At 36.1% G+C, this 16,482-nt stretch overlaps 1 protein-coding gene across 7 annotated transcripts in view; it reads right to left on the bottom strand.

The window, feature by feature from the left end:
* The window catches only part of HP1BP3 (heterochromatin protein 1 binding protein 3), a 50,537-nt gene that overhangs the window by 22,796 nt on the left and 11,259 nt on the right, over positions 1 to 16,482 (bottom strand). For all 7 annotated transcript variants that reach the window (XM_058304226.1, XM_058304225.1, XM_058304228.2 and 4 more), the window contains 5 exons: positions 16,240 to 16,399; positions 13,731 to 13,874; positions 11,866 to 11,946; positions 10,847 to 11,001; positions 5,611 to 5,701 (listed from right to left, as the gene is read on the bottom strand). In XM_058304226.1, coding sequence (XP_058160209.1) covers positions 5,611 to 5,701; positions 10,847 to 11,001; positions 11,866 to 11,946; positions 13,731 to 13,874; positions 16,240 to 16,399 — 631 coding nt within the window. The remainder of the gene's footprint in view (positions 1 to 5,610; positions 5,702 to 10,846; positions 11,002 to 11,865; positions 11,947 to 13,730; positions 13,875 to 16,239; positions 16,400 to 16,482) is intronic.

Below are 16,482 nucleotides of genomic sequence, written 5' to 3'. Positions count from 1 at the left end.
ATCCACCTAGACATAAAGCGCTAGTGTTCCTTTGGCTGTTTTTACTCCCCTCTCTGTATATGGGCATTTCTTGATCCTGCCTTGGCTTCAGCCCCCTGCCTGCCCAGCAGCAGCTTCTGGCCTCACACCAGTTATCGACCAGGCCTAAAGACCCACCCAGTGCACTTATTCATTGGTTGGGGTTCTTCTTTCTAGGTCTTGTGTTTAGTCTGGCAGATCCCTGAAAACCTAGTGCAGATGCTAGCCTTAGTTTCTCTCAGAAGCAGTGCTTGGCCTTATACCACCACCTACACAGGACAAAGAGTAAATACACCTTTCTTTATTTTTTGGTTAGTTGGTTTTTTTCTTTCTCTGTGTTACATCTTGGGGTCTGGTGGATTCCTAAGAGATGAACAGCAAAGGTGGCGTCCCACTGGCACAAAAGAATAGAGTTGGACAGGCAATGCACTTCCTTATTCCCCCCTCCCCATTTTCTTATGGATGCTTTGTTTGTTAGAGGTGGTTTTTCTTCCTCTCTTTTTTCTCCTTATTCTTGGTCTGGTGGATTAAAGAGTGGAGGAGCTGGATTTCCAGAGTGACCACAGGATAATTTTCACAATGTTCAGGTCTCAACAAAAAGTTACAAAACATACACAGAGACAAAAAGTTTTGTCTAGTCATAGGAATAAAAGAATGTGATGGAAAATATTCCAGAGGAACCAGAGTCTCTGGAATTTCTACTCAAAGATCTTAAAACCACTCTTATAAATGATCAATGAACTAAAGAAAAACACAGACATAAAATTAAAAGAAACCAGGAAAACAATATATGGACAAAAGGAGAATTTCAATAATAGGAAAGGAATGATAAAAAAGAGCCAAATGTAAATTCTGGAACTTAAAAGTATAATAATTGAAGTGAAAAATTTAGGAGAAGGGCTCAAGAGCAGATTGAGGAGGCAGAAGACCAGTGAACTCAAAGACAAAACAATTCAAAGTTTCCAGGTTGACGAGTAGAAAAAGAATGAAGAAGAAAAAGAGAACCCGAGGAACCTGTGGGATACCAACAAGTGTACCAATATATACATTACAGGAGTCCCCAGAAGGAGAAGCAAGAGATAAAGGGCAGGAAAAATATTTGCAGGAATAACGGCAGAAAATTTCTCAATCTGATGACACTTTTCTCAGCCTCAGAATTGTAAACCTCCAAGCCAATAAACACCCATTGTAAAAAAAGTCAACCCATTTCTGGTATATTCTGGCAGCACAGCAGGCTAAAACAGCAAATATAAAAGCCAGTATATTTCATTTTTCATTTGTAATGCTGTCATTTACTTCTTATGGATTAAAATACAAAAGCATAAAAACAAACATAAGCCTTTGTTATACAATGCACAAAGATGTAATCTGTGACAAGTACAACGTAAAAGGGAAGGATGGAGGGATACAGTTACTGTGTATGTGTAGGTTCTTACAAGTCAAGGTAGACTCGACCCAAACTAAATTATAATAGCTTTAGAACATTAAATGTAATCCTCTTGGTAACTGTGGAGCTAAGAAAAATATGTTCTTAAACTTACTCCATTCCTGTGCTGTAAACCTATTTTAAGTAGGAACTTCTGATGAGGTTATTTCAGTTAGGTGTGGCCCAATTCACTCAGTACAGGTCTTAGTACTATTTCTGGAGTCCTTTATAGGAAGAGTAAAATTCAGACAGAAGAAGAACCAGGAGCTGAAAGTCAATACAAACCAGAAGAGAATGGAGAGGCTCCAAATGTATTGCCAGGTGATAGAGGAGTCAAGGATGAAGGACTGCTGGCAGCCAGCCTCAGAAGGCCAGTCTTTTTAAAGAAAGCATCATCTTGATGATGCCTTCATTTGGACTTATCATATCCTCAAAACCATGAGCCAACAAATTCCCACTGTTTAAGTCAACCCATTGCATTGTATTTGCTTTAGCAATGGGGAAACTAAAATAGTACCCACTTAAAAAATCTAAAAAACCTACCCAAAATGAAAGGATAAGTAATTCAAACTGGCTCATTATATAAAAAAAAAAGTATCTACAGAAAAAGGAAGGCAGTAATGGAGGAAAAGGAGGGACAAAAATGGTGTCAGACTTATAAAAAATAATTAGCCTAATGGCAGAGGTTAATTCTGCCTTACAAGTAATTTCCTTAAATGTTAATGGATTAAATTTCCCAGTCAAAAAGGAAGAGATTGGTAGAACAGATTAAGAAACATGGCCCAACTATATGTTGTTTTAACAGACCCATCTTAGATCCATAGGTACAAACAGGTTGAAAGTGAAAGCATGGGGGAAAAATTTCATGTAAATAGTAATCAGAAGAGAATAGGTGTGGCTATGTTAACATCAGACAAAATAGACTTTAAGTCAAAATTTTTGCAAGAGACAGAGAAAGATATTATATATTCACAAAAGGGCCAATTCAACAAGAAAATTTAACAATTGTAAATATATGCACCTAATAGCAGAGTGCCAAAATATATGAAGCCAACACTGATAGAATTAAGGGAGAAATAGTTCTGCTATAATAGCTGGAGATTCCAATATACCACTTTCAATTCTGAATAGAATATCTAAACAGAAGAGCAACAAGGACCTGAGAATACGGAACAACTCTATAAACTAACTAGATCTAACTGACATATATAGAATACTTCACCCAGCGAAAGTGGAATACACACTCTTTTCAAGTGCACAAGGATCATTCTCTAGGACAGACCATATGTTAGCACAAGAGAAACCTCAATAAACTGAAAAATATTGAAATTAAAGAGAGTAACCTCTCTGACCACAATGGAATAAAACTAGAAATCAATAACAGAAGGAAAACTGGAAAATTTACAAGTATGTGGAAATTAAACAGCACACTCTTAAACAACCAATGGGATAACTTAAGAAATACAAGAGACATCAGAAATTACTTAAAAACAAATGGAAACAAAGAAATAACATGCCACAACTTAGGGATGCAGCAAAGACAATGCTCAGAGGGAAATTTAGAACTATGAGTGCCCCTGTTAAAATAAGATCTCAAACTAACAACCTAACGTAAAAAGTTGAGAAACTAGAAAAAGAGCAAAGAAACCCTGAAGTTAGAAGAAATAAGATCAGAGCAGAGATAAATGAAATAAAGAATAGAAAATAATTGAGAGAATAAAACAAAAAGTTGGTTCTTGAGGGAAAAAAATCAATAAAATTGACAAACCTTAAAGCTAGATTGACAAGAAATAAGAAATCCAAGTAACTAAAATCAGAAAGGAAAATGTGCTATCATTACTAACCTTAGAGAAGGAGTGGAAAAACTCCTTAAAACACATTAGTTACTTAAAAGAAGAAACAGAAAACATCAAGAAATGTATAACAGGTACAGAGAGACTGAATCAATAATCAGTGACCTTCCACTTAAGAAAAGTCCAGGACAGATGGTTTCACTGGCAAATTCTACCAAACATTAAAGGAATAATTAATACCAATCCTCCTCAAACTCTTCCAAAGAATTTGAGTGGAGAGAACACTTCATAATTCATTTTATGAGGCCATCATTCCTCTGATATCAAAGCCTTGCAAATGAGAAAAGACCAATTCCCCTTATAAAGATACAAAACCCTCAACAAAATATTGGCAAGCCAAATGTAGCAGCATATTAAAGATTATACACCATGACCAAGTAAGATTCATCCCAGGAATACCATGGGCGGTTCAACGTATGGAAACCAATCATGGCACCACTCTACATAAACAGAATAAAGGAATAACTAATGACTATCTAAATATGCAGAAAAGGCATTTGACAAAATCTAGTACCTCTTCTTGTTAAAAACATTCAGAAAAGTAGAAAAAGAAGGGAACTTTCTCAACATGATAAAGGTCATTTATAAAAAAACTCACAGTTAACATCATTCTCAATGGTGAAAGACATTAAGCGTTCCCCCTAAGATCAGGAATGAGACAAGGAGGCCTGCTTTCATCACTGCTATTAAACACTGTATTGGAAGTTCTTGCCAGAGCAATTAGGCAAGAAAAAGAAATGAAAGGTACATAAATTAGTAAGGAAGACCTAAAACTTATCTCTCTTATCACCATGTCATGGTGACATGATCTTACATATAGTCAACCCAAAAAAAACCCCACAAATAAACTATTAGAATACATGAATTCAGCAAAATGGCAGGGCACAAGATCAACACACAAAAAATAACTGTGCTCCTATACCACAGCAATGAACGATTTAAAAAGGAAATTAACACTTTCTTTTACTACAGCAATTTAAAAAATAAAATATCTAAGAATATTTTTAGCTAAGTATACAGAATATGTATGCTGAAAACTACAAAACACTGCTAGTTCATGGATTGGAAGAGTTAACATTGTTAGTATGTCAATATTACCCGAACAATATACATATTCAGTGCAACCCCTATTAAAATTCCAGCGGCATTTTTTCACAGAAATGGAAAACTGATCCTCAAATTTATATAGAACTACAAAGGGTCCTGGAACAATCTTGAAAAGGAAGAACAGGGTTGGAGGAGTCACAATACTTGATATCAAATTTATTATAAAGCAACAGTAATCAAAACAGCCTGGTTCTGGCAAGATAAAAAGACCAATGGAACAGAACTGAAAAAGTCCAGAAACAGACCCACACATCTATGGTCAATTGGTTTTTGACATGCAATGGGAAAATAACAGACCCTTCAACAAATGGTGTTGGGTAACCTGGATATCCATATGCAAAAAAGAATGAAATTACACTCCTACCTTGCACTATATACAAAAATCAATTTGAGATGGACCAAGAACCTAAACCTAAGAGGTAACACTATAAAACTGTTAGACGATAACACAGGGGCAAATCTTCATGATCTGGGATTTGGTAATGGATTCTTAGATATGAAACCAAAAACAGGATCAACAAAAGAAACAATGGATAAATTTAATCAAAATTTAAAACTTTGATGATTTGAAGGAAAGTATAAAAAAAGTGAAAAGACAAATGTTCTAAAATTGGACTGTGGTGGTATAGTTGAAGTGCATGAATTTACTAAAAATCACTAAATTGTAACTTACAATGAGTGAAAATTTTATGATATGTAAATCACATCTCAAAGCTGTCAAAATAAAAAAAACTACCATTCGTTGAGTTTTGGTGTTATATCAATAAAGAATATCCACAACTATCTGAATATTATCTTAAAATAAATTCAACCCTCTTCTAAATATATTTCTGTGTGAGACTGAACTTTCTTCTCAGACTTTAACTAAAATATCAAATTGGAACAGATTACCAGCTATCTTCTGTATAAGCCAGATTTGCAAAAATGTAAACAATGGCCATTCTTCTCATGAAAATGGTTTGCTTTGGAAAATGTAGTTATTTTTTCATTAAAAAAAGTTTTTATGTTAACATATAATGGATTTATTTTTAACAAATTAGCCAATATTTAAAACTTTTCTCAATTTTAATTTTTAATATGGTAAATATTAATAGATACAACATATATAAACAAACACTGGGTTTCTCAATAAATTTTTAGGGTATAAGTCTTGAAACCAAAAATTTGAGAACTGCTTTTCTACAACCAAGCCTTTTGGCCTCTAACCTGGAAAGTCCCCGAAGCACCTTTGCCTGTTATTTGTTCTAACTGTCCTCTCTCTACTGCTCTCTGCAGAGCATTCTTCAACAGCTGAGGCCTGCAGAGAAAGAGAGAAAATAGAGATAAATATATCAATGAAAGAAAAACTTGAAATAAACTCAGAATTATACTCACATCTAAACGTATGAGTCCTATCATATGTAGTATTTAGTTAAAACGGACAGTAAAGTAGTAATAAATTGCTGGCACCCTTAACAAGTGGCTTCTCTTCAAGAAAAGCTAAGTCATTACATGTACAATTTGCATCATACAGAACCAATTTCCAAATTGCCAGGGCACTCCAAAAATCTATCATTTTTTATCTTCTAACCACAGTAGCAACAAAACCATGTAATGAGGCAAAGGACTTGAGAAGTTCCACCCAACTCTGGAATCCTGAGGGAAATTTTCCAGATTTTTTCTTAAAATACATACATATTCAACAAAAAATCACCCTTTACAAATGAGTATCTAAAGTCAGCCTAAGAAAATACAATACTTTGAAACGTAAAATAGGTTGTTCTTAACATAAAACCTGTCTTAAAGAGGAATGTAGCTTCTTCAAAAAACGAAGTTATCAAAACTAACTGGTAGGAAAGAAAAAGCTGTATATTATTAAAAATATAAGAATAAAGTGGGAAGTGGATGTGGCTCAAGCAACTGGGCTCCCATCTACCATATAAGAGGTCGAGTGTTCGATGCCCAGGGCTTCCTGGTGAAGACAAGCTGGCCCACACGAAGTACTGGCCCATGTGGAGTGCTGGCCTGCACAAAGAGCTGGCGCAGCAAGATGGCGCAAGTAAAGGAGACACATAGGAGAAATAATGAGAGACACAGTAGAACAGGGAGCTGAGGTGGCACAAGAGAATGATTGCCTCTCTCCCATTCCGGAAGGTCCCAGGATCGGTTCCCAGAACCACCTAATGAGTATACAAGCAGATACGGAAGAACATGCAGCAAATGGACACAGAAAGCAGACAATGGGGGGAGGGGTGGATGGATAAACAAACAAATCTTTAAAAGAAAAAAAAAAAAGACTAAAGCGACTGGGGTATGGAAAAAGATCACATAAAAGGCAAACCTATACATGTAGGCCAACCATAGGCTATCTGAAGAAAGGGTAAATTGATTATCATCTAGAAGTTTGTTGTTTTGCCACACCTCTCAGGAATTACCAGAATAGCACCCAATGGCAGCAGAATCTGAGACTTGTTTGAAACTGATCAGTTGCTAGGTAGATAGAAAAGATTAGTAGTGGGGCAGCCCTACCCAGGGGAAGAAAAATAAGAAAAATTTGAGGTGTTTTATTGTGCTTTGTTATTTTCCTATGGAGAAGAAATTTTGAATCTCTTACCTAACTACTAAGCCTTATAAACTATGTTGACACTAGAGTTGCTAATTATCTTTTGTATGTTGAGGGAGAAAGTGAGGAGGGGATTCTACATTCCAACAAGATGCTAAAGAGAAGGCGCTAATCTATCAAACCATGTACATTCCTGACACTCTAAACAAAGAAACTCCTAATAAAAAGGATTCCCAGTTATGGGTTGAAATGTGCGCCCCCCCCCCCCCCAAAGATATGTGCAAGTAATAACCCTTGGTTCCATGAAGGTGACCTTATTTGCGAATAGGGTCTTTGGAGATGTGATTAGTTAAGATGAGGTCAAAAGGATTAGGTCTCTGGAATATTAGGACACAGAAGGAACTTTGGACACAGAAGACAGAGAGAAGAGGATCATGAGAAGATGGACACAGAGTTTTGAGTTATGCTACCTACTACAAGCCAAGGAATGCCAAGGATTGCCAGCTATCACCTAAAACAAGGAGAGAGGCTTGGAACAAATTCTCCCTTACAGACTTCAAGGCCTTTTCTGACACCTATTTTGAACTTCTAGGCTTCAAAACTGTGAGAATAAATATCTGGTGTTATGCCATCCATTCTGTGGCACTTTGTTATAGCAGCCACTGGAAATTAACAGATGCAGTGAAAATATCCCTAAGCTAGTTTTATTCCATTCAGGACTATTATGATTAATGTCATGACCCAAAATACACACACACACACACACACACAAAGGCCATTCATGCCAGCTATTTACTGCACATTTATTATATGGTTAATGCAATTATAAAGACAATGATCTGGTCCCTAAACTCAAGAATTTAAGAGATGAGGAATATATAATTATAGTAGAAGGTGATTTAGGAAGGCTTTAAGTATGTGCGTAGGGGTTTGGGAACATGTTGAGGAAGCAACTTAACCGTTTTCAGTAATTTTTCCATTAGTTGCTATATAAGTTAAGACTGCTTATAGTTAGGTTTTCTCCAATGTGGGAAACAAAAAAGAGCACATAGTTTAACACTGATTCTGGCTTCAACTCTGAAAGGGTTTTGAGCAGAAAGGTGATATGCTCTAACTTAAAATTTTCAAAAAGTCTCACTCTTAACTGCTGAGAACTGACTAAAGGGGATCATGAGAAGCAATTGCGAGGTTACTGTTCTAACACAGGTGAGACAATGATGACTTGGAAGACCAGTAATAATAGAGGTGATAAAAAGTCATCTGCTTACAAACATATTTTAAAAACAAAGCCAAAGTAACTGTTTACATATTAATGTGGGTGTGGGGTAAAGAGAGGAAACTAGCAGAAAGCCAAGGTTTTGGCTATAGCTACTAGAAAAATTATGTTGCCATTAACTGAGATGGAAAAGATATGGGAGGTGCAGGGCCTTTTTTTGGTGGGAGTTGGTGAAAGTGGAATCAAGAGTTCAGTTTTGGACAAATTAAGTTAAACATCCAAGTGGTAATGTCAAAAGGGCCTCTGGATATGAGTCTGGAGTTCAGAAGGGAGGTATACACCTATATTTTTGTAAATTAATAGTATATATATGTGGTAGTTAAAGCTTCAAGGGTGGGAGAAATTATCAAGGAATGAGTGTGGAAAAGACAGTAGGCCTAAGGTCTAAGCCTGGGGCATTTTCACATTAAGGGGTTATGAGAATGGCAGAAGGAAAACCAGGAAGGTGTGATGTCCTAGAAAGCAAGAGAAGAAAATGCTTCAAGCAGGTAGGAGTTAGCAATTGTGTCAGATACTGGTAAAAAAAAAAAAAAAAAAAAAGGCAAGTAAGTTAAGGATTATGAAATTGACCACTGAAATTTGCAATGTGAAGGACAATAAACTCTGGAAAGTCTGGCAGAAGTACCTTTGGTAAAGTCTAAAGTGGTTTTAAGAGAAAGTGGGAGGAAAGAAATTGTTGGCATCTAGTACAGACAACTCATACTTTTATTTTTCTTCATCTTCATTTGGCCAAGTAAATATACCTGAATTTTCACATTAAAATGGTTTACAACAGGATTTCACCATAGTTCCGAAGTACAGGAAATCAGTAAGGTTTCACAAAATTAAAAGGGAAAAAAAGAGTTTCAAAGGAAAAACTTGCTATTACTATTAAATGGTCATGGGAAAAGGTCTTCAGGTTCATTAGCATCTTTGGGTTGACAATCAATCTATTATCAGCAAACTGTTTCAACCTAAGATTATGACAGGAACTATTTCACAAGGCTAGGAAAGGAGTGAAGTTACACTGGTAGCAATATACCGTCTTATGTAACTAAAGAAGAACATAAGAGCTGAGGAAGCATATGGTCTCCAGTTAACAAAAGTAAAAGGATATAAAAGTAAAATGTGTTTCCTTCTTTAAAAGCATCACAATGCATTTCTGATCCAAGTTGCATCTGTGGTTTCTATCACCACACTCAGGGTACAAAAAGCATGAAAATATCAGGATATGAATTTCAAATTTTTTGCTTCTATGATTCCCTTTTGTATCATTTCACTAAGTCCTTAATTTGGCACTCTGAAGACATGAAATCTAGACTAAATCTTAGCAATTCTAATTGTATCCTTGAGTAATGCAAGTAAATACTAATACTTAGCTACATTAAAACAATGTGCATTCCATGTAGTAATCTGTAGAAAGAACTCTGTTTTAAACACTCTTCCAAAAGTCATCACAAGATCTCACAAATACACACTCAAAAAGCAAACTCTATTGATTGCAAATTTAAATGTCTAATTGAATCCACAACTGTGCATAAATGTGATAATCTAAATAAGTGATGCTTTTAAGCAGCAACTTTTTTTACAAGTGAATTATTACAAAAAATTTCTCAGAATTTTATGTTTAAATGATGCAGATGTGATGCTTTTTATATGGAGAGGTTAACTATTAGAGAAGCCTGATTCTCTTAAATTCTCAGCTATGACTAAAAGAGAATGAACATTTGGGAAACACACAGTTCAATACTGAATATTCTAGCACTTGACAACATAAAGGTTACGTCCAGGTTTGGTATTATTTATGAACTCCAAAAATAGATATTGGATTATGTTTGTAAACTGGTCTGTTCCTCTGGGTGTATCAGACTGTATTAAATTCAGAGGTTTCACTTTTACTTGGTTAAATAATGGTTAAGGCTTTGATTGGGCCAGATCAGTAGGACACTGAGTCCCTGCCCCCTTGGTGGGTGGGGACTCGAAGAGAAAACACAAGGCAAAGTTGGAGGTTTTTTTGATGCTGGTGCCCCAGGAAGTGAACACACAGGAGAAGAACACAGAGGAATAGAGATGGCTTCACAGATATAGCAGAGGCCCCAGGAAGAGAGAAAGCCTGGTAGTCTAGCTGACCCTGTGGGAAGAACAGAGCAGCTGAGTCTGGAAAGAAACGAGCCCTGGGGAGAGAGACAAAGCCTGAAGGAACTGGGACCACCAGGAGCCTTAGGAGGAAGAGGTAGGCAGAACCCTGGCAGAGACTGGCAGCCATCTTGTTCTAATATGTGGCAACAGACTTTGGTGAAGGAAGTAATTTACATTTTATGGCCTGGTAACTGTAAACTTCTACCCCACATAAATACCCTTTATAAAAGCCAAGAGATCTCTGGTACTTTTGCATCAGCCCCCCTTTGGCTGACCAATACACCAGGTTTTATAAAAGAACATACAATCTGGCTTTAAAAAAAGAAACTATACAGGAAATATGAAAAGAAAAACAAAAGGTTTTACTCCTACCTCAGATAAAAAGCAACCCTCCTGAGTATTAATCTTTCTCACTTCTCATGAAAAAAGGGCTCAGGGAATAATAGTTCTTCGAGTCTAGTAAACAGAAGCCTGTGTGTTTTAAAATCCAGGCCACAGGCTCATACCTGATGTCCACCCTAAGTTTAGGGTAATACTGAGACACATATTTCCTGATGAGACTGTAGGAAGCTTCTTTAGGTTCACAAAGGCGAGTAAAGGCCAGTGGGAGGATATCCTCCAATTTTACTTGGGGTTCTGGATCCACTGCCAAGTTCCTCTTCTGAAATGTAATATCAAAAAATTTATCATTATGGAATAGAGAGCTTTCTGTTCAAATGCTTTCACACACAACTCAAGGGCTTTACAAATCTTTAATTCAAATTTCAAAAAGTTTACATTTCATTTTCCTTTTTCTAAAGTCTTTTTTTTTTTTAAAAAAAAAGATTCAGTTATTTATTTATCCCCCTTCCCCTCCTCCTGCCCTGCTGTCTTTTTGCTGTCTGTGTTGTCTTCTCTTCTCATTTTCTCTCCTCTAGGATTTGCCAGGATTTGATCCTGGAGACCGCTGATGGGGAGAGGTTCCTGTTAACTGTGCCACCTCAGTTCCTGGTTTCTGCTGCGCCTTGATTCTCCCCTTGTCTCTCTCTTGATGCATCATCATCTTGCTGCATAACTCACTTGCACAGGGCACTGGCTCACTGCACAGGCACTCGCATGGGCACTGGCTTACCACACAGGCACTCGCATGGGCACTGGCTTGCTGCAGGCGGGCATGTTTTCTCTTCTTTTTCACCAGGAGGTTCCAGGGATTGAGCCCAGGTCCTCACATATGGTACGCAGAAGCTCTATCACTTGAGCCACATCCACGTCTCCTTTTCTAAAGTCTTAATGCCAAATCAACTGACCACTAGAAAACTATCACTTCTTTTCACATATCCAAACAAATCATGCCACAGTTGTGTAATGTCACTTTTATTATAATTTCTTTGAGATAAAAATCTCAGATTGAGAGCTTAAAATACACATAAAAGTAAAAAGGCATGGTAGATTTTATTTAAAACCTGGGTATACAGTCAATTAATGTTGCTATTTTTAGTAGTAGTAATAGTATTACAGTGCTCAAACTGTGGCACTGTCTTCTTACCTTTCTGTTTCTGGATTTCTGAGACGTTTTTCTTGATTTTTGGACCACAACAAAACTCCCGGAAGCACCTTTTCCTTTTACCTAAAGTAAAATAATTTTAGTTGCAAAAATTGATATTTTCATTTAAAATTATTCTGGTATTTATTCTGGAATTACAGGGCATGGTAATGCAAGAGCAAATATAAATAACTTTAATTTTTCAGAGAAAAAATAATTAGTGGATGAGGAGTCAAAAGACTTGAGATTGAATCCTATTTATGGTACCACCTAGTTATACAATACTGGGCAACTCAGTTGACCCTCTGAGCTTTTACTTCTTCTACAAAATTGAAGACAAATGCTATCGTGACACCAGTTTAGTCTACTACAAGTTTTCAAGAAGTGTCCCATGGACAATCTCATAGAGAAAACGAGAAAAACCCTCACTGTTTTGGGAAAAAAAAGAAAAAGATAGCTCCTTGACAAAAGTTTAAAGTCTAGTCGGTTTCAGGCAGTGTTCCCCACTGTTGACCAACATATTATTATTGCTTACGAGAAAGGTTATATAATAATTTTTTAGACAATGCACGCGATACGTTGAAATCTTACATATCGCTTTCAAGTACTTTTATAAACCTTTGATTCACAATATCCTCAATCCTCCACACCTTAGCTTCACCAATAATGCTATGAATGTAGTGCCAAAGTTGAAATGCTTTCACCTTATTAACTGTTGTTTAAGCATCAAACTGAGGGTCAGCCTATGGGGTAAGAATAGGTCACAAACTAAATTTTCATCAAGAAAAACAATGAAGTAAGCCCACTAGCTAAGCTGACATGTACTATGACAAAGGATGGGTCTTTATCTCTAATAATTACATTGGCTAAAACTAAAACATTTAAATCAATAATCATTTTAAATGCCATTTAAATTCCACTTTCATAGTATTTTGAGAAAGTCAGTATGCAAGCCCCAAAAGGCAGGAATCTCTGTTTTTTTCTTCACCAATAGACCCCGTCAAGTGCCTGGCACACAGGAGGCATTCAATACGTATTTGTAGAATCAAATATCCACTGAACGTTCCTAAGCAGAGTTTAAAAGTTTGAGAGACACAGAATTTGATATTAATCAAACAGAGCAGAAAGCTACAGAAGAAAAGCAGCAGGACTCTGGGGAGTGTGGTAAATTAGGTCTGTAGAGCCATTTCTGCCACTACCATGGAGTCCTGGTATTTTCCCACTATGGACCTCTAAAGAAAAAAGGTAAGGTCCACTCCAGCTGTAGATTTATATGATTCTAAGCAATGCATTGATGCACTTTGCAAAGTAACATGGATTTATGCCTAAAATCAATGCTGGCATTAGTATTAGTCTCAAGTGACTCAAGCTTTTCTATGCTCATAACAGGCTGCAATAGTTTTAGATATTAGTAAGTTTAAGGTGAACCTATTTATAGAGTTAATTTATAATGGTACCAAGTCTAATCACTTAAGTTAAGCTTTAAAGTTAACAAATCTAAGACAAAAGCAATTATCCTCTTTGCTGTTGCAATAGTATTCCTTAAGCCCTAACTTGTCATCTTCAGCACTGTTGCTTTCAAATACAAGCAGTCCCGAAAGAGATTAAGAGTTCAACAAATGTTATTTAAAAAATTATCTGATCTATTGCTTCTTATCTCTAGAAAAATAGTTAACTATATAGGCAACTGGAATGAGTGTTTTGAAATCTACTCTCAGATAATAAATCTAGGTTAAGCTTAACCATTTTTATCATGGAATTTATTTTTAACAACAAAGAAGCAAAAAGCCTAAATTTTACCAAAAAAGGGCTTTTAGTTCATACATGATGAAATGGTCTTATTACCACAACGAAGAACTGTTTGATACCTGTTTGATGACGCCTCTATTTAATTCTCTTTTTAGTGCTTGTTTAAGGAGATAGCCCCTTCTCTCCAGCTCCAGAGAAGGGTACTTATGGATGATGTATTTTCGAATAGCAACCACTGACGCACCACTCTTCTGGAAGCATGCCTAGAAAAACAGATTTTTCAAACCATACACATTACTTTATACTAGCTGTTTCATTATTAGATAACAGTCTGACACATATTTTCAGAGTAAATTAATTTAGAAGTGAACCTGATAATGGGGGAATCATCAAGGGAAGAGTAGAGATACAGTATTTCTGATAACTTCAGTTATATGCAGAAATGAAGAATTACTAAATATTTCTGCAACAATAGTTTTAATTGCTCAGAACAGCTAAAGAGATTGTGCAACACATGAACGACATTCTGAGTATTAATAAAGAACCTTTTCCAATTTCAATTCTATTCTATATTTATAAGACAGATCTCCATCAAAATGAGAAAAAGAGATGTTTCTATAGTTTGGAGGATTGCTGATTTGGCCCACTTTATGGCATGAGCTTTGGCACACCAAGATCAATACCTCACTGCTGGCTTAGTGTGGATGTCCTGAGAGAGAACAAGCAAAGATAATCTGAATAAATGACAGAAAACTGGGTATACAGACAGCAAAGTCTTAAGGGGAGTTATGGGCAAAACTGAGGGCATTCTATTGGAATTTAAAGTACCCTTTCCCCTTTCGATCCTATTTATCTAAACTCCATTTGCTTATTCCATGGACGACTACAGGAGCTCATTCATGCCACAAAGGCAGCAAATGTTAAATTTCTGTCAATAACTTTAAATTTTGACACAATACAAGGAGCATCTGTTATTTATCTAATGGGAGAGTCCACCAATTTGGTATTGCCATTGTCTATAAACCAAACATAGTACCTATTCATTCTCAATGAATAAGGACTTGTTGAATGTTATTTTATTAATATATACCTTCACAACAAAGCAAAACAACACATGCAGATAAACCAGGAAAAGATGAACAACACAAAACAAGTCATCTTAATATTGATCACCTAATTCAAGTATGTCTTTGAACTATTTAAGCCTACTGACGTTTATCCCTGACCTTACAATAAAACACAAAGCAAAGAAAATCAAACAGAAAGGAACTCTCCAATGCTAAAACAAACACTCCTTTGTTCCACCAAAGTGACAATAAGATGGTAGTAGACATCAGGACTCTTTTGGACAGAGAATATGATAGGGATAGTCTGAAATCATGATTGTTTATACTGCATGGAAGAAAATTTAGTTTTACTTTTTCTTTCACTGTTTCAAAATTTTAGTCTATTTTCCATCCTATTAACCTGCTTCCCCCATACCCCAAACCCAAGCTAAGTGATCATGAAGTGAAATACCTGAAGGAAGGATATACGATGAAGAGATCTTTCTTAAAATCAAGGTATCTAGACCAAGAAAGCCTGCTTAACAAAGTGATAGTATAAGTCTTGAAGGAGTGAAGGAAAAGACCTGAAGGCAAACCCTCTTCCAATTTCTGGGTCAGTGCTCCTTGAATTCTGAGACTGACAACCAAGTTGCTCCTTCCTATGTACACCACCCTTGGTTAAATTGATCTATATCCCTCTCTCCCCAGTTCTGACTCAGACCCAAGTGACAAGAGTTCCTGAGAATGAGAATGAGTCTATGGTTCTATTTTAAATGATTAAGTGAAATAAATAAGGAAAAATCAATCAGAAAAATGTGCACAATAAAGGCAAGATCAGGTTAGAAAATTAAAATGATAAAGTCATATATGATAATCACATAAGCTAATGAAAGCCACTTAATGCATTACAGCAGTCATAAAGCTAAGCAAGGAGGATCATTTTTGTAAGCATTTTGGAATGGCTGGGTAATGAAAAAATAAGGATTTTAAGACTGTTTCTTGTAGTTCAGGTGTGAAAGCTAACCACTGTCACTATTAGACATTTGGCTCTGAAAATAGACCTAATGATATATATATTTTTAAATAAAATTCTTAATATTTTCCAATTACCCTGAATCAAGATTAGATTCCAAAAAGGGCAAGGATCTGCCTAATTCTATGCTCCATCACCAGCAGAGTTACCTGGCACAGAGAAGGTAGTCTTTAAAATGTCTGCTAAGTGAATTAATATTTTTGGCCTTCAAATAAAAACTATATTGAGAGAAGAAAAGCTTCAAATTATAAACGTACAGTAATTATAATCAGTGCCAAAATCTCTTAACCAATACACTAAGTACAAAAAATCTAAATATGATGGTAAGAATACCTTCTATAGTAAATCTGGATTTTTTTAAAACAAAAAAATTAACAGTGCTCACAAAACATGTCATAAAAACATGAATCTCACAGTGGTTTTCTTCTATTTACATCTTTCAGGAAGCTCATCAAAATTTCTTATGTGTGGACAGAAGTATGCCATTTTCAAATAAGCAAAAGACAAATAAAATAAACCTAAGGTGCACTGGCTTGAAACAAAACTTGCCTTAATGGCCTCAGTTAGGATTGCATCCATCTTGGGACGTGGGGAGGAAGCCATCGGTGTTTGTTTCTGGGCCCTGGCTAGTTGGCTGGCAGAAAGTGTAGCCCAGGAAGGTATTGTTTTTTTCACTTTCTTCTCCTTTTCTTTAGACTGATTTTTCTCACTTTAAAACAAAGAATTGTTACTATGTGAGATAAACTCTCCAGAGTGAGTTATAAAGTCAGAGGAAAAGACCGAGGAGGAACA

Source organism: Dasypus novemcinctus, chromosome 9 (assembly GCF_030445035.2).
Source record: "Dasypus novemcinctus isolate mDasNov1 chromosome 9, mDasNov1.1.hap2, whole genome shotgun sequence".
In the NCBI taxonomy this organism is placed as follows: Eukaryota; Metazoa; Chordata; class Mammalia; order Cingulata; family Dasypodidae; genus Dasypus; species Dasypus novemcinctus.
This window is presented reverse-complemented; position numbering and strand designations above follow the sequence as displayed.